The 20000-nt window shown below is 30.5% G+C and overlaps 1 protein-coding gene across 1 annotated transcript in view; it reads left to right on the top strand.

Annotated features, from left to right (window-relative positions):
• The first annotated feature begins 3875 nt into the window (after positions 1–3875).
• Positions 3876–20000, top strand: part of LOC118443878 (uncharacterized) — a 158665-nt gene continuing 142540 nt past the window's right edge. The window contains exon 1 of the mRNA XM_035871487.2: positions 3876–4007. Coding sequence (XP_035727380.1) covers positions 3993–4007 — 15 coding nt within the window. The 5' untranslated portion in view covers positions 3876–3992. The remainder of the gene's footprint in view (positions 4008–20000) is intronic.

Genomic DNA, 20000 nt, shown 5'->3' with positions numbered 1-20000 from the left:
TAGACAAATCGCTTCACTGACATTTACAATTACGTAGAACTGATAAATCCTTAAATACTTTCGTCGAACAAAAAGTCGGAGAATAATTTTGATAAAATAAAAAAGAAATTTCGACAAAAGTCGCTTGAAAAAATAAATACAAATAGAAATCCTTCGAAAGAAATTACGAAGGCAGCATAATCGCGTTACGGTTACATAAAGGAAGCTGATAAATCCTACATAAAAAAAAAAAAAGAAAAAATAAGGAAAAAAAAAAAATAGAAAAGAAGAAGTAAAAAATGAACTCGTAATAACCTTACAACGAAACCCCTCCCCCCTATCAAATTTACTCTCACCAACAAAAAAAAAAAAAAGAAAATAACTGGTCTAACCCTTTTAGAAAGAGAATAAAAAGAATCAAAGACATATTCGAACATAACCCGCATACTTAAATCGTCCCTCATATCTTCTATAAGCTATTCTCTTCTTTCAGCTATTGCCGCCAATCGTGATCGCAATTCTTCGGATTTACGAACTGTCCATTGACCGACGATAACATTTCCAGTGACATTGAAATAATGTTCGGAAGAGATCGAACCTATCCGCATAAGTCGTGTGCATTCGATCGCACCTTCGAGACGGGAAATACAAGTGCAAAAATAAATATGCCGTAAGGAACTGATAAAAATAATAAAAAAAAAAAAATTAAAAGAAAATTAAAAAAAAGAAAAAAGGGAGAGAGAGAGAAAGAGAGAGAGAGAGAGAATAAAGTGAAGCCTTTCAGTAGCGATATAAACTTGTAGAAAGAAGAAAAAAGAAAGAAGAAGGAAAAGATGTTGGTTTGTCTGTGGGCTTTGAATAGGCTTATGGTAAATTTCTTTTCTTTTTTTTTTTTTTAGATAGAGAAAGAAAAGAAACTGGTATTAGTCAGAGAGATAGAAAGAGACAATCGATAGTGGCACTGTTCCTGAAAGTGATAGATCTTCTTGGTAATTGTTTTTGTATAATTCATTTTATTTTCTACAATTAATTAATTCGTAATTTGTCCTTATTCTATGGATTAATTTGTTTGCATTGAGTTGGACAATAACGTTAATATATTTATATCTAAATAAAGGAACAATAAATCTCAATAAATCTAAATGAACAATAATAATATAACAAGGACAGTATATTATTGAATTGGACAATAAATAATATCAGTATGTTTAATATAAATAATACTAAATATTGATATTGTTTGATTAGATATAAAACGATATAGTGACAGGGAATAAAATAAAAGTAAAGAAAATATTTAGGGTAATAATTTATTTAACAATAATAATGATGATGATGATAATGTCGATAATAATAATAATAGTAATTATTATTATTATTATTATTATTATTATAAAAGTAATACATATATATATATAACAACATATTGAGTTAATTCATAAATAAATGTCGAATTTATCGTTAATAAAAAATGAAAAATTCTTATTATAAAATGTCGTATATCAATCCAATGGTATAATAATAATAATACTACAAAATATTAACGATTACGACAAATATTAAAATCCAAAATTTCAATCATAAAATATACAATATATCGATCAATTCAATCAATAATAATAATAACAATAATATGATAATGATGTTTATATTGGTTTTATTATTAATTTAAATCGATTTCATTGTTAATAAAATATTAATATCAAACATTCTTATTATAAAATATTGTATATACGCATCAATCCAATCGTGTAATAATATCAATAATAATGCGATATTGACGATTATGATAAATATTACAAAGTAAAGCGCCATTATTAATAATAATAATAATAATAATAATAATAATAATAATAATAATAATAATATGATGATTATTACAACGATATATATATATATATATATATGTGTATGTGTGTGTAGAATGTATAAGCGTGGGTGTAACGAAATGTAACAGAGGGTGGTTTTCACTGATTGGGCGTTCTTCAAGTTCGATAATCTTTCTCTCTCTCTCTCTCTCTCTCTATCTCTATCTCTCTCTGATGAGGAGGGAATCAATATTGTTGGATTGCTTCGATAACGCCTCGCGTAAATATAATAAAGCCCTCGACGGTGTACCCTACCCTGGTCCTACCCACCTCCAACGGAGTACTCCTCCTCTCGTTTCACCTCCCGTAAGCTCTCGTACGCGAACCAAGCGAAACCTACGACGAAAGATAATGGTCGAAGCCCCTAGGCAGCCGGTGGTGGGCTGGATGGAAGAAGAGCTTCGCTTACCTTCTCCCTTTTTTTTTTCTTTCTAGCCCTTTCTCTCTCTCTCTCTCTCTTTTTCTTTCTCTCTCTGTCTGTCTTTCTTTCACTCACTCATCGACTCTCTCTCTCTCTCTCTCTCTCTCTCTCTCTCTCTCTCTCTGTCACACTATTACTCGCTCACGCAGGCATACACACGTCGCGCTGCCTGTTTCTCTCCCCCTCCCTTCGGTCTAACTCTCCCTCACCACAAGGCAGCGCGCAAGGCAGACCTGCCGAGCAGCAGAAGAACCGATTCAGTGAGTTTCAGCTCGAGCCGGCGAGCGTTTGGCTCCTTCGATGATTTCTCTTTGTTCGTATTACTACCTCCTCATTTACGTCGTCATCGTCGTCATCATTCTAATTATTCTAATCGTCATAATCGCAATACTCGTCATATTCTTCCTTTTGTTATTCCTTATATCTTCTTTTTCTTCTTCCTTTATCTCTTCTTCTTCTTCTTCTTCTTCTTCTTCTTCTTCTTCTTCTTCTTCTTTTTTTCCTCGTCTTCCTTCTCCTCCACCATCTTCTTATCCACCCTTAATACCTTCTTCCTCTTCCTCATATCTTTCTTCTTCCTTTTTTTCATCCTTTACTTCCTCCATTCACTTTTCTTCTTTTCCCATTTATTATCCTTTCGTTTATTCGAAATCGCACGCCTGAAGAAAAACGTATGCGAGTCCGCGTGTGATCAAATTATTTCTAACTGAATTGTGTATACATTTATTATTATTATTATTATTATTATTATTATTATTATTATTGTTATTATTATTTCGTTTTCTTTTCTTTCGTTTGATTATTATTACTTCCTTTTTTTTTTTTTTTTTTTTAATTTGTTTACTTCCAAACGATATAAAACTTTACCAAGACGAAATATATGAAGTTCATTGATTTCGATGTCGGAAATTCTTATATAACCAGATATTAACGAAGAACATTCATCATTGGATTCAGTGATTAAAGAAGGAGAAAATATACGTGGGATACGTTATAAAGCATTAACTCGGAGACTTCAATGAGCGGTAGCAGAATGTCGCGATGCATGGAACATCCTGGCCGTCGATGTTTCTCGAGCACGTCGAGCTGACAACATTCAGCGCCACGATCTCGACGCGAGATCGAAAGCCTGATGTGCGAATGGGAAGTAAGAAGGAAGGGGAATACATTTAGGACGTATCTATCAATCATCGATAACATTGGATACAAGAAAAATAATATACTTCATCATCGTGGAAGAAAATATTTGGATAATCATTTTGGTTTTACTTATTATATTTCTTGGTTTTTGGTTAATTTGTTTCCTCATTTTTCCTTACGTATTTACATGTTGACATGTAGTGATCATCGTTATCTACGAACGATCTTGACCTCATATCGAATCGGATTAATCTTTTAGTATATACGTTTATTTATTTACATTTCTTTTTCTTCCTTTCTCCTCATATTGTTTCTCTTACTCTTAATGAATACATTCACGTGTCCATTATCTAAGATCGTTCGTTCAGTTATGTGAGTGTTAACGTTCACGTGATAAAGAACATAACCGAAGGTGGAAGGACGAATCTCTTCTAACGTCCGTTTGTGTATACGATTATATATATATATATATATATATATATATATATATATATATATATATACATATATATATATACATATATTACGTTATTTAACACGACCTACGTGGGAAATTATTTCAAACGTCAATAATAAAACGCAGCATGGAGGATATGAGCGTGAGTATTATAACAATGATTGTATAACATTACTTTCTTTAATGCTAATAAATAACGTATACGCAACGTCCGTGCGTGCATGTGTGCGAGAGTATGTATATGATTATGTATATAATCGAACAAAGTACTTTTCGGTTATATTATATCATTAATGTTGAATAAGATACGTGAACGATATATCGCCATATGAAAATTCTATCATATATTAGAACTCTCTTATGTTCGCTTATCATCGTATGTGATCGAGAATAGCATATTTCTTTCGATCTATCCGAGCAATCTCTTGAATAGATCAACAAGGATAATACTAACGACGACTAAGGAAGTAGAAGTAAGGTGATTGCCTTTTAAATAGCATCCCGTCTTGGGCGGTCGAGATAACCTCAATGAGATTATCATTCGAATTGAACCGAGTTAATGAAATTTTTATATCGATCGATAAAGAATTTCTTTTTACTAAGAAGATTGGCGGGACAAGGGAAGTACTAGGAAAAAAGTGGAAGATAGTGGAGATGGTGGTGGTGGCGGTGGGTGGAAGATAATACAAATATGGTATTGGATGGTGACACGTGGTTACGTCAGAAGATAAATCTTGTGTTTTTCTCGTTCGAATGTTTTGTTTTCGTTCGGTTTGATTTGGGTTTGGGTATTTGGATACTTACAGATGGATCAATGTCCTGACATTGTGACATATAATGTATTAAGGCAGGCGACGACGACGACAACGACGACGACGACGACGACGACGACGACAGACAAATTTCTGGCTGGTTTTAACGCAAAAAACGCGGGAGACGAAACTGTCTGAATTGGTCGGATCCGGTTGCTACTCGCTCGTTAAGAAGCATCTCGGTCGATTAGTCTTGAGAGGTGCGGTAGCGAGTACACATACACACAGATACACATACACACACACACACATACACGTATGAATATATCTACATATGTACATAGAGACAGTAGATACGTAAATGTTTATATGTGTGCGCATGTGTATATGTGTATAGGTTTGTGTATATAGATATGTATGTCCAAGTTCCGTCGAAGAAGAAGAGCAAAAGGATATCTTTGTGGTGCGCCGTGCTTATTAGTTCGCATTGGTCAGCTCTCGCGCCTTGTTCGCTCGGGACAATGAGACGGGGATTGCATATTGTTGTTTATATTTACGTGCCACCGCATAAATCTTCGTTTAACTCGCATTCAAATCGGCACGCACGAGCCACGTGAGTCCACTAAGTGAACTAAGAACGATGATGATTCTAACGGCTGCACGAGTTATCCTTTAGATTATGGAATGCTTTGATCGATTTAATAAAAGCTAATTTAAATATCTTTCTCTCTGTAGTAACATAATAATAATAATAATAATAATAATAATAATAATAATAATAATAATAATAATAATAATAATAATAATAATATTAAAAATAATAAATATGCGATGTAAAGATCATCCATGAATAATACCAGTCAGAAATCTGCGTTAAATTGACAATTAACGGATGATAGTTATTGAATCAGTGTTTAAAATAAATGGTCAATTTTATATAATTAAATATCTCTAATATGATAATAATATGATAATATGATAATATGATAATATGAGTGGCGCAACTCTGACACTTAATTAATTATACCGATCAAAATATTCATACGTGCGTTTGTGTGTTTATGTATATGTATATGTATATGTATATAAGTATGAATGTATTGATTTATCACACAGTTGTGTTATGAACATTTTACCATTAATTAATAAAATTAATAAAATTAATAAAAAAAATCGATCAAATAAATATTGATCATTTATTATACAAAATATTTTTCTCATTAATTAATAAAAATAACGGCCAAATAAATATAGTTAACAATTAAACGCGACGACATAATTCAATACGATTAAATACAATAAGATTTCTCTTTTAATTCTAAATTAATTTTCTAATCCATATTAGATTATTCTTTTCCTTTCTTCCTTTCTTCCTTTCTTCTTTAACACGAGAAACATATAAATCTATGAGTTGAGAACTTTGACCCTGAAAGATGAGATGTAGCGAACAAGAAGATGGTGGGTTGAGGGATGAGAGATAAGGGGAGGAGGAGGGGGAGGGTTCTAGTTAGCGCAATAGTGCGCCCTGTTAGAAGATCAAGTTCAACCACTTGGCGTGCCATTTGGTCATTAACGACGAAGGACTTAGTCTTCCAAGTAATTTGTACCTTAAACGATAAGTTTGCGCATGACTTTTCGCGCGGGTCTGTGTATATGTGCGTGTAAATATATATGTACGAGCGCGCGCACACGCTGTAACATTGCCTCTTAAAAAGAAACAATATTTTCAGTCGCGTGCGAACACCGTATACGTAAGAAATACTTACTTACTTACCGAGTTCGATTTAAAATCTTTTCGCACGAGTGAAACTTATCTCTGTAATCAATACGTGAAAAAATTAATGGACGAAGAGTTATACAACAATGTTTGATATAATTCATTCGTGTATCCCTTAAATGATTAACGTAAATGTCTTTGTTTTTTTTTAAAGAAATTAATCCGATAACTCGTTATTAATAACAATCGTTAAAAATATAAAAAACGTATAAAGAATCGTACGATTTTAATTAATCTTCGGTCATCATTTGTATCATCATTTAACACGTACCGTGCCAAGGCATTTTTGCCTGACTAGTCGTTCAGGCCATTTGATATTTTGACTAAAGAAAAAAATGACCGCGTGTACCACCGGTGGTACACGCGGCCCGAAGATCAAATTTGACGTGTATCACCGGTGGTACACATGGCACGAAACGTGTTAAACGTGTTTAACATAAACATTTTTGTTTTTCTAAATAACATTAATCCGACAACTCGTTATCAAGAACAATCGTTAAAAATATAAAGAACGTATAAAAAAAAAAAAAAACAAATGATTTCAGTTAATTGGAACGAATCGATGTACCATCACGTTTGAAATAATTCATTCAATAAATCACCTGAATTCTTAAACGATTAGAGTAAACGTTTTTGTTTTCTACACAAAATTGATCCAGCTACTCGTTATTAAGGTGCAATCGTAAAAAAATTATAAAAGAACGTATAAAGAAACGAAATGATTTCAATTAATCATCGGTTATCATTTTGTATCCCTTAAACATTTCTGTTTTCAATAACAACATTGATCCAGTAACTCGTTAATAAGAACAATCGTTAAAAATATAAAGGACGTATAAAGAATCGAATGATTTTAGTTAATCGGAACGACGGTACCATCGAGGTAACATCGTGGAATGGTGATTCGACGAAAACACGAACCACCGTACGATGTGGATCGTTCATTATGCAGGATGAAAACGCGTATCAGCCGCTTCTCGTACTTAGTTAGTTACTCGCGACGTCGGCATTCCGCGCCTCGAGGATGACGAAGGGCGACTCGTCGATCGGCGGAAATTGCGATCGCTTAACGATCCTCGCCAGTTCGTCTTCGAAAAGGGCTGGAAATATCTTTTCATTTTTTTCTTGTATTTTTTCTTTTTTCTTTTTTTCTTTTCTCTTTTTTTTTTTTTTTTTTAAATCTCTACCCGCCTTTAAAACTCCACCCCGTCTTCTTTCTCTTTCTATCTATCTTATCTTTTCTTTTTTTGTCTTGTTTTTCTTTTTCTTTTTCTTTTCTTTTTCTTTTTCTTACTCTCCTTTCATTTTGCGATGCATTTCGGGAAGGCCACAGGTGTATCCCCCCCGCCCCCCGTCCATCCTTCTGACCCCCTACCCTACCCTCCCCCTCCCCTTCCCCCGTTCCCTCTAGCACACATTGAATTCGTAGCCCACGGCTTTTCGATCAGTTTCTTAACGCGGCATGAAATTGCAGGCGCAAGGACTCGGCCGAATGTCTCGAAATTACAGTCACCGTGTTCGAATTTCAACGGCAATGATTGTCATTGCCGTATACCGAACTATATGTTACGTTAACACATCGCGAATCCCAGACGTTTTATTACTTAGATGTTATGCAAATAAATTTTTAAATTATACGAGACTTCAAAAGTGTGGTCCGATATAATTTTCGTGTTAAATGTTCTCTTCGTGGAAACATTTGCGAATATATCTCTGTTAAATATATATATTAACGTTATATATAACGATATATTATTAACGTTAGATATATCTAAGTCGTCAGAATAACGAATCTTGAATTTAATTTTTTTGTATTATTATTAGAAAAATATTTACTTTATCGTTTGCTATGGTCAATGATAAGCAATTTTTAAATTGCTTATAATTTGTTAATATTTCAAAATTATTATTACGTTAAATATTCTATTTGAAGAAATTTTTGCGAATTATACATATAGCTATATATATATATATATTTTTTTTTTTCGAAATGAACATCGAAATGATAAATTTCGAATTTCTTGTTTTATATGAATTAAATAATTATTATTTTAACAAAACGTTAATTAAAACCTGTATTTATTTATTTATTATTATAAAATTCAATGAATTAAAATGAATATTAAATAAATAGTTTTTTTTTTATTTTCTTTTTGTTTTTATAAATATCTATCAAATTGATGAATGTAATAAAGAAATATCAAAGATTTTAACGTTAATTATTAATTATAATTCTTAATAGAATATTTTATTAAATGAAATGATAAATCATATTTTATTATTTGCTATTTATTTATACATTTTGATTATTATCAATATTTAAACGAATTAAATGATTAACTAACGAAAGATATCGTCGCAAAATTTAACTTATCATTGTTCTGAATTGATACATGTAAAATTTTAGATGTCACGTTATCCTTCTACTGTCAAATATCACAAATTTGACATTAAAATGACAAGAAAAAAAAAAAGAAAAAAAGACAAAAAATAGAAATAAAAAAAAGAAAGAAAAAGAAACAACTGCAATTATCTCTTATTCGAAAATTCTCGATATCGCATGTCGAAGGAAACAATTTTTAGATATCTTATATCAAATCGTTCCAATATCTACAAAATAAATGAATAAAAAATGAAAAAAAGGAAGAAATAAAAAAAAAAAAAAGGGGTTACATCAAAAGAATATGATCATCGATCAGCACAAATCGGCGCGAAATAGATCGCGATTTTGTTTCTGTTTCGTGCTCTTAGAAATCAGTAGTAGTATAAAATTCGGCCTCGTAGAGAGGCGGAGATCGAGCATTTTCATAAATTAGTTCGCGCGTGTAAGAAACGAAAATGAGCGACGATGACTACCTCGGCTATCGTTTCGAAGTAATTTTCGTTGGGCAAACGACCGACCAACCAACCAACCAACCAACCAACCAACCAACCAACCAACCGACCGACCGACCGACCGACCGACCGAGAAACCGACAGACCGAAAGACCTACTACTACCTGCTTGAATAAGTTTCGATCTGAGCTCGAAGCTATATACAACACGAGCAACACCATACGTAGTATTTTACCTAGCAACGTTCTTATAGTAGTAGCATCGCACGGGATATGCGGTATCCTGAAATTATAGGTATCGATTCAACCAGAGTGTTAGAGAGAGAGAGAGAGAGAGGGAGAGAGAGAGAGAGAGAGATAGAGAGAGAGAGATAGAGAGAGAACGAGAACGAGAGAGAACGAGAGAGAGAGAGTAAGACGTCTTCCATTTGTAGAGATGCCTTTTCCAACGATGCAACCTGTTGTTACGTTTAAGGGTGTTACCTCTTTAACTCTCCTTTGAGAGAAAATATTTTTAAAAACTTAAAAGAAAAAAAAAAGAAAAGTAGGAAAGGAAAGAAAAGAAAAAAAATATGATCACTCTTCTTTTACAACCTTCGCTTTGTTTTGCTTTTAATTCCTCCCTCCCCCTATCCCTCTTCCCTTATCGTATTATTATCAGCCATGACCTTGAATTTTATGAAGATAATAATTGAAATTAACGATCTCGTGCAGGAACAAACGAGAATTTTTCAAAGCTTTTCAGTTTGAATAATCCTCTACCGACCAATAAAACGTTCCCTAAAAAATCCCACAGAAATTCCATTTGTATGAAGCACGATATAGGATGGCATCAGATAGTCCACTTGCGTATCGTCCTCGACGTATCAAAGCCACGTGCCGAAGGATCCGGACAAAAGTTATCTTCGTTGTCGCGTCGCATTTCTTTCCTTTAAATGATTATTCCGCTCACGTGGTTGGCATAATCTTCGAGAGCTTTGTTCTCGAAAAAGAAGAGTGACGTAGGAGAGAATTGCTAATATTGTATCATTTAATATACATTATACATATATACATATATATATATATATGTATATATTATATTTTTTATACCCTTGTCATTTTTATGCCATAGAATTTTATTATTGTAAAATTCTATTTCAGTTGGATAGATAATGATACAATTTTGAATATATTAAGATTATTATATTCTTATGTATATATATTTATATAATATATTTATATTTTTTTTCGGTATATATATATATATATCGTGTGCGCGTGTGTGTGTAAATGAATAGAAGTATCTATATTTATAAAAATTCCAATAATATCGGAATTTTCGTAAATTCTCAAATTTCTGTAAATTCATACATACGTATTTTATATCTAAAATATAGATAAACAAAAGATATTATATTTCGATATTATTTTATTACTTTAATATTTTTTAAATAATAAAATATTGATTATACTGATATATACTAATATAATTTATATAATACATAAGTTTTAATTGATTTATCCAACATTTACTAATAAATATTGTTCATATTCGAGAATAAACAAAAAAAAAAAAAGAAAAAAAAAAGAAAAAGAAGGAAATAAAATAAAATTTAATTTGGAAAAATTTTAACGACTTGTTTACTTAAACGTTTAGCAACATTCCTTTATAACACGCCGATGATCTTCAAAAGAATCTAAACGATTGATTTTTATCGATTCATCCGATTGATTTTCTAATTGACGTTGTTTATATTGTTTATAATTAGACAAAGGAAGAAAAGCAAAACGAAAAGAAAAGTACGAGAAATGAAATGAAAAGGAAAATCATTAAATAATATACAATTTAAATGAGATCTAGCGTGATTAGAAAGTTTCCAATTTCTGTTCGACGAATTCACGAGATCGTTCCCCCAAAGATTAATCCAATAAGGAAATAATCGAAACTCGTCCGAATCTAACAAAATTCGTAAATCTCATTGACGAACAGATTTCTAATCTAAATTGGTTTCACGTTTATATCTTTCCCTCTATTTCTTTGCGTCAGTTTGTTGTTGTTTTGTTTTGTTTTTTTTTTTGTTTTATTATTATTATTATTTTTCTTTCTTTCGTTTCCCTTCCTTCTCTTTTCCTTGGTTCATTCTTTTCCATGTCCTTTCCCTCTCCCTGTCACCTTCTCCTTAACCCCTTCCATCCTGACTTTTCAGCGTTCGTCACCATCCCTCCTTACCCCTTCCATCCTGACTTTTCAGCGTTCGTCACCATCCCTCCTTACCCCTTCCTCTATCGCATCACAACATTCGTCACTACCTCTCCTTATTCTTTCCTCCTTCACATCTCAACGTTCGTCACCACCCTTCCTAACTTCTTCTTACCATTCCTTACCCCTCCCTTACCCTTTCTCATCGTATTCGGAATTCAGAGAGGGCCGCCGTGCGATTACAAAGATCGGGTGGAGGAGAAAAAGAAGTAGAAGTAGGAGTAGAAGGAGTAGGAATAGGAGGTGAGGTGGTGGGGGGGGGAGAAGAAAGTGGTAAAAGTGATGGTGAAGGAAAAGGAAGAAGTGGAGGAGGTGGAGGTGGAGGTGGAGGTGGAGGTGGTGGAGGGAGGGGAGGAGGAGGAGGAGGTATAGCCGATGGGGAAACAGAGTTGGTGCTCGTCGAGCCAGATAAATCTACGTTGCGATCTGCACCCGGCAAAGTCGTTATCTCCCCCATACACCTCTATGGTCAACACAAACTCACAGTTTCAGTTTTCAAAGACAAACTCGCGCGACTGATCGACGATAGTCCCGGTCGAATGCGCAATCCTTCGTCACCCTTCTTCCTTTTCCTACTGTCCTTTTCTCTTTCTTCTTAGTTGGGTTGAGTTAGAGGGCCGGAGGGAGGGGTGATTTGGAGACGGTGAGGGACTGTGACTGAACGTCAAAGAAGGGAAGAGGGCGGTGGATGGTAAGGGGAAAGGGACCGAGGATTCTTTTTAATTCTTTTTAAACGCTTTGTTTTTTCTCCCCTCTTGTTTTCTTCTTTTTTTCTTTTGCTTTCTTGCTTTTTTTTCCTTCTTCTGTTTTTTTCTTTTGTTTTTTTCTTTTTTTTTCTTTTTTTCTTCTTTTTTCTTTTTTTTTTTGGTTTTGTTTTCTTTTTATGGTAAACAACGAGTGGTAACATCCCGAAGGATGTTGGGAGAAAAAAGATTCTACGGTATCGGAATCCTTCTGTTTGTGCGTACCATGTGAAATTTCAAATTCCGTTGTCTTTGTTTTATAAATCGGGTGTCCTACAAAGGTTGAGAATCACGGATCAAACGAACGTAAAATTGATGATTTTTCATGATGTGGATCGTTTCGATAAGAAAATTAAGTATTAGCGTATGGTCGTACGGTTATTCAAAGTTTTTGGATTTTGTAAATTTTTAAGTTTAATTTTTGTAATTGATGATTGCCTTTCTTCCATTTTGAAAAGATGTAAAATCATCAATTACTTTTTATTGGAAAACATCCTTTTTTTTTTTATTTTATAATAATCCAGTCGAAAACATCCTAATGCCATGAAGATCATATGATCATTTTATTTTTATTTAATAGATTTTATTTTTATTGTTTTATTTCTTCTTTTTTTTAATTATTTCTTTTTTTTTATATATAATCCAGTCGAAAACATCTTAATGTCGTGAAAATTACATTTTGCGCTTTTACTATTGCTTATTTTTTGTTTATGTTTTTTTTTTTTTTTTTTTTTTGATTTGGTGACTCTCTCAACAGATTATTGAGAGATCAAATTATCATTATAAATCAGATGAGTGGTGAATAATAAAACAAGCAAATTAAATAAAACTGTTCACATAGAATGGGATATTTAAAAATTAGATTTCAATTGAAATTTATAAAAATGAAAAATTAAATGTCAATTAAGAAAGCAATGAAACAAATACATTTAATTTATTAAAAATGATGAACAATTAGATAACTGTATTAGAAATTGAATAAACTCTATAAACTATTTTCATTTCGATCCATGACTTTTCGTACGCTCTGTCATGTTCCATGTACATCTGCTAACATACGAACCCTTTACGATCTAAGATATGATTGATGATTAGAATTCTGAAGACGAAAGGTGTGTCCATGTAAAAAAAAAGAAAAAAAAAAAAGATAAATGTGATAAATGTTATACAATTTTAAAGTTATTCACTTACTGCTAATTTCATGTTATTAATTTAGTGTTATTCGTTTAATGTTTATTCATGTACTAACGAATTTAATTCATATTACTGTAATTAAACGATAAATCTTAAGTCCGGAAATTGTCAATTTTTTGGTAGCTATCAGTTTAAAGTAACATTATGTAGATATAAGCCATAGTATAGTTTCACGCGTTCTAAGAATTAATTTTTAATGGCGAAGATTTTAATATCATATGTTATTTTTACGGTTCTATTCTACAGCGAATAATATCATTTAATTTTAATAAATAGTTTATATATATATATATAGATCCAAATATCATTACGTAGATTCAAAAAAGTAACAGGTTAATGAATAATAGTTGTTTGTAAATAACTTTCTATAAATATATCGTAAGTAAAAATTTTAATATTTACATGAATTGAGAACCATATGTAATCTAATCAGAAAATCAGAATATCGACAGAAGACATAAGTGTTTACTGCCAAGATAAGTATTGGTTCTCAATTCGTTCTTATCGTTTTATTCATATGATATATTTTCAATACTAATGTATTATCAGTAAAAATTCTAATATTTACTTAAATTGAGAATCACGAATAATCTAATCAAAAAATTCAACAGAAAGCGTAAATATTGATTATCAAAAAAAGTATTGGTTCTCAATTCTTTCTTATTATTTTATTTGTATGATTTATTTTTAATATAAAAATATCGTTAATAAAACTTCTAATATTTACATGAATTAAAAATCAATAATAATCTGACGATAAAATATGAGGACTAGAATAGAAGATACAAAAGATCATTCGATCTAAACACAATATATATTATTTTTAATACAATATATTATTAGTAAAAATTATTCAATACAAATTAATAAAAAAAAAAAAAAAAAATAGGTTTCTTCAATTAAAAATTTTAATAAGAAATTATTAATAAAAGTATAATCGTATAAAATTACTAACACGAATTGTAAATCATTAATAATAATATTAACGTGAATCAACAATTAAAAGTAAATCTAATCAATGAAACAAAGAGATAAAAGATAACAAAATTGTCGAAAATGGCGAAAGGAAAAAAAATTTTTTCTCAAACCTTTTCTATTATATTTATCATTCAATCGATACTCAATATAAAATATTTTTGAAACAACGTTATTATTATTAATAAAAATTGTTCAATGAAAAGGAATAAAAAAGAAAAAAGAAAAAGAGAACAATATTCTTCATCGATTAAAAAGAAATCTTTTTTTTTTTTTTAAACAATAAAGATAATTAATAAAAGTAATTTTGTAAAAAATTTATCAAAGCAAATTGAGAACCATTAAATAACCATAATGATAGAATTAAAAGAGCTAAAAGAATACAAATGTAAAAGGAAACATGGGCAAACTGTAAGGGAGAGAAATGGTCGGGTTATACTCTCTATTAATGCATCTCGGTGTACATGTACGTTATTTCGATTTTCAATCTTACGTTAATCTTCTCCTTACAGTATCGTATATCGTAGAGAGGTTAAAAGGTTAATTATCAGACGTAAGAGCAAGAGTAATAAACTCTTGCTTTACGCTTAGTGAGTCTCTCGTAGTAATTGTCGCTTAAAGGCTTAAAGAGTTTAACCGGGCAACCAACTCGATCGATCGTTAGATCGAGTTAGAAACTAGAATGAGAGTGTGTTTCATAGTTGTTCGGTTAAATCGTCACAGATGTAATCGTAATGCGTAAGAACGGTTTCATTCACTTTTCTCGAGCACGCGATGCCGTTCATAAATTATTTATCGGTTGGTACTTGGGAACATACGATCGATGCACCTGCGCGCGCGCGCGCTCCCTTGCACGTTTATAAACACATATATATATATATATATATATATATATATATATACAAACACGCACACAGAGAGAGAGAGAGAGAGAGAGAGAAAGAAACGATGTTTCTACGTTTGCTGTTGCTCGCTTCGCATGGTGGTTTTCAATTACCGTAAGAACCGGATTTCTGCATGATCGCTGGGAAATATGCCAGCCGGAAGAAGGACTTTCACTATGGGAGACACGAAAACCGATCAAACGAGAAAATCGGGCTACCTACCAACCTACCTACCTATCGATCGAATTGACCGACTCTAACGACGGTTTTCTTATCTATTTCAAACCGGATCGATAAACATTATGACTTCTAACTTCTGAAATGGTGGAACATAATTTCTATGACACTATTTTACGAATGTAATAAAATATTAAAACGAAAAGGTAAAGATAAAGAAAATAAATAAATATATAAATAAAAGATCGATTTTATAGAACTACATTTCTCGATATCCCTGATATCCATATAAAGTTATTGGATAAATAGATTATAGTAATCAAAAAATATATGTCGGTAATAATAATAAATCAGTGTGAGTAACCAATGACATTACGAGTCAAGACGATAATAAAGAAAGGGAGCTAACGATGGAAACATAAACATATCGAATTTAATGAAACGAGAATAAATCGAATTAATATCGGTCATAGTAATATCTTGTTAGTTATGTTATTGTATTTTTGTTTTAATAACTTACCGTTCCTTCGAGAACTTGTCGTTCCTACGAAATTAAGTTTAGATGATGGACTTCGGATCTTTCGTTTTAAAGAACAACTGTAAATAATAAATATAACGATAATGTTAATCAAAAGTAATACTTTTGTTTTATTTATTATTGTAAAATTAAACGTATGTATTAAAAATAATAACAAATAAATAATTTTATTCGTTCATACAATTTTTTCTGATAAATGATCGAAAAATAATAATTATTACGAATACATTAAATAAATTATCTTTTACTTTTTCTCTTTTTATTGTTAATAAAATTAAAAAAAAAAAAAAAGAAGAAAACCATTCAAAATAATGAAGAATAAATCATCGTTTTTTTTTTGTTTCTTAAGTAATACAATTTTATTTTATTATTCAACGACTGAAATAATATCCATTAAAAAAATAAATATTATTAAACAAGTAATTTGTATTTTATTTATTATAGTAAAATTAAATCCTATATTAAATTTATTTACGAGAGAGAAAATTTTTTTCTCTTTTATCTTTTCTTTTTTTTTTTTTTTTTAAATATCTGTTAAATTGATAGATCATTAATGTGTTAAAGATAGATTATTAATTCTGCTATTAAATGGCTTTCGTACACATATACATGTGTGTGTATGTGTGTGTGTCTATATATAATTATAATATAATAATCTAATATCTAATTAATAAAATAATAATTTAACATGTTCCGTAATCATTATAGTCGTAAGTAAATAGGATATTTTATGTTTCGTCTGAAAGCTTTTGATTAAACGTCAGCTGCAACAATTCTCATAACCGATGAAAACTGCCTGATTTTATGCTAGATAGAACAAGAAGAGGGTTAATACATGGGAAACGAGGAATGAGTCATCAATTTCTAATATGTACACGTTATATGGTTATTCCCCCATATAACACATGGTATATATACATGGTATTATTACATAAACTCGTGTTATATAAAATTTATATACAAACGAATAGACGGAAAGTTTCTAGGATTAATTCTTTTTTTCCTTTTTAGATCAATTATTTTTTATCCGAAATTCATTTAGTGTAATCTCTTTTTTTTCCAAACAAATAAAATAAAAAAACTACGATTTTTTTTTTCTTTTTTTGAATCATTTGAGTACTTTCGAGTACAATCTTTATATGATTGGCTAATGAGAAACGTCAAAATTTCATTAAAAAAAAAAAAAAAAAAAAAAAAAAAAAAAAAAAAAAAAAAATAGAATTTCAATGGAAAATATTAAATACAGTATAACCAACAGAACAAATCGAAAATGTTACGTCATAAATGATTCTTTTTTCGTTCATAATTACGTTCACAATTAGGTATCACATTTAACTCGAACACGTTTAATGTCACTGTTATTTTTTCACGATATAGATATATGTTTAAAGAAAAACTTGTTCTCTTCGATAATATAATAATATGAAAATTATTTTTTTCAATGTCCTTTTTGTTAGAGATCTTATGGTAATGTGTGTGTGTTTTTTTTTTTTATTTTCTTTCTTTTTTTATTATTTCAAATGAAACAATACATTTTGATCACCATAATGCGACAATTAATAAGGAAAAATTAATTCAGGATGTATCATTTTATTTCATTTAAATAAAAAAAATATTATTATTAAATTTATTCATTTAAATCCATACGTCTTAGTTAATACGTATTTTATTTTTTTATTTTTTTTTTTAAATCATAATTTTTGTTAAGTATTCAATCGATCATAATAAATTAAAAATAATAAATAAATAGAAGAAATAATTCATTCGATATTTTGTTCATTTTTTTTTTCTTTTTTTTTTTTTTTTAGAATCAAAATAAAAAACAATGCTTATCGTAAACAATCTTTTAAACCGTAAAGGATATAATAGAATGCAATTATAATGACACGTGCTGCAATTTTAGTAGATACTTGCGAGCTAATATTACAATCTCCGATTGTAAGTCTTATCGTAACAGTGTTAACATAGTTGTTACATAGTATTAGAAAACGTGTTGATACGAAAAGACATCGTTTCGTACAATTACTATGATTTATGTAACATTGAATAATAGCGATCTATCATTCAGATGAAAATGTTAGATTCTAATCTATCTTTAGATGAAATATGTAAGTATAAGATATTTACATCTTTCTTAATGGAAGATTTTTTTTTTATTTATCTCAAACGTTATCTCAAAAGTCAAACAAAATAATATCACCTTCGAAATATGTTTCATTTTTTTTTTTTTATAAACTTATTACACGAACTATAATATGACAACAAAAGTGTACTTTTCTATTAAGAAAAAAAAAGGAAAAAAAAGAAAACAAATAAAAAAAAAATAAAACCATTATTGATGATTCTTACGTCTCCAAAGGATGCCTTCTTGAAAAAAGGACAAAAATAATAATAACAATAATAATAACAACAACAACAACAACAACAACAACAACAACAACAACAACAACAGCAATAATAATAATAATAATAATAATAATAATAATAATAATAATAATAATAATAATAATAATAATAATAATAATAATAATAATAATAATAATAATAATAATAATAATAATAATAATAATAATAATAATAATTTCCATGTTGTCGTATTTCTTTCCCCGACCGATGCAACTTTAACCTAAGACATATTTTTCTATCATTCAAAAACTCGAATTAAATTAAATTAAAGGGATGGGGGGGAGGGGGAGAGGGAGAGGGAGGGACAGTCTACATGCACCGTATAATATAATGTATGACAACACTGTGAGAATATAAAATTACATAGAGCGTTGTAAGAATACTGGGACAATTTTTGCATCTTGTATTGCACGAACTCATGTTATACAAAGATATATACCATATACTAACACGGATATATATACATATACGTACATACATATTTAGACGTATGTATGTACATACGCGTAACCGAGTTTTCTCCCTAAGGGGACTTACGTTAATTGGCAGTTATTTTCTATCTGTTGTCTAACAGCAACGTCGTACACGCACTAAAGCACATGCATATGCATGCACGCTAAAACGATAGAAAATGCTTCTCTTGGAATCCTCGAATCACGATTCATGGATTTACGAGATAGATCCGTACCCTTACGATCCCTCTTTGGATAAATTTGTTTAGTGAGGGTACGCTCTTTCATGAGATTAACGTGACTTTGTAAATTGTTTCTTTCTTCTTCTTCTTCTTCGTCTTTTTTCTTCTTCTTCTTCTTCTTCTTCTTCTTCTTTATTTACATTTCTAAGAGACAGTCGAATCTGTAGACTTAATTAATTGAACATAAAAAAAATTATAGAGGTATGTCTAATCGAATTTATGAATTAGAATGTTCAAAAACGAAAAAAAAAAAGAAAAAAAAGAAAAGAAAAGAAAATTTCGCTTCGCGCATAAAATCGTATATGATAATCTAAGCTACGATAATAATACGATAATCTAAGCGATGATAATAATACGTTAGTATTACTTCGACGACAATTACATATTACATATATGTATTTACCATGGTTAGATACAATAGATTGGATTAATTAACTATAAAAGGTTCATTAGATTTTCCGGATAGGGTCCCGGAATCCCTCTAAGGAATTTATCATTCTTTTCCTAGGGATATATAAGAGATGAGAAACACGCATGCATTCATAAAATTGGTTGGTATCTTTTACGAGTATCTTATAAATCATTTCCGTAAATTATAGAGATAGCCTAGCCGGCACTTTCTAACGGGCTTTACGGTAACGGCACCATGGCATATTCTAAAAGATCGAATCTTCCCATAAGCCGTGGAAAAATAAAACTTTATTCCGGGAAAATCGGACTGGCTTAAATTATGAGTCATTGTGGCAAGAGTACTTAAAATGAGAGAGAGAGAGAGAGAGAGAGAGAGAGAGAGAGAGAGAGAGAGAGCTACTATTGCTACTGTCTATAAATAATAGAAAGATCGAAAAAAATTAGAAATGGTTGCGTTATTTAAATAAGATGAAGATAACGATGTGTCTATCGTGATTCTATAGGATTC

The sequence above is a fragment of the Vespa mandarinia genome, chromosome 21, assembly GCF_050613455.1.
Source record: "Vespa mandarinia isolate Hongniang chromosome 21, ASM5061345v1, whole genome shotgun sequence".
NCBI classification, from domain to species: Eukaryota; Metazoa; Arthropoda; class Insecta; order Hymenoptera; family Vespidae; genus Vespa; species Vespa mandarinia.
Note: the sequence above shows the minus strand (reverse complement) of the source record. Positions and strands in the feature narration are given on the sequence as shown.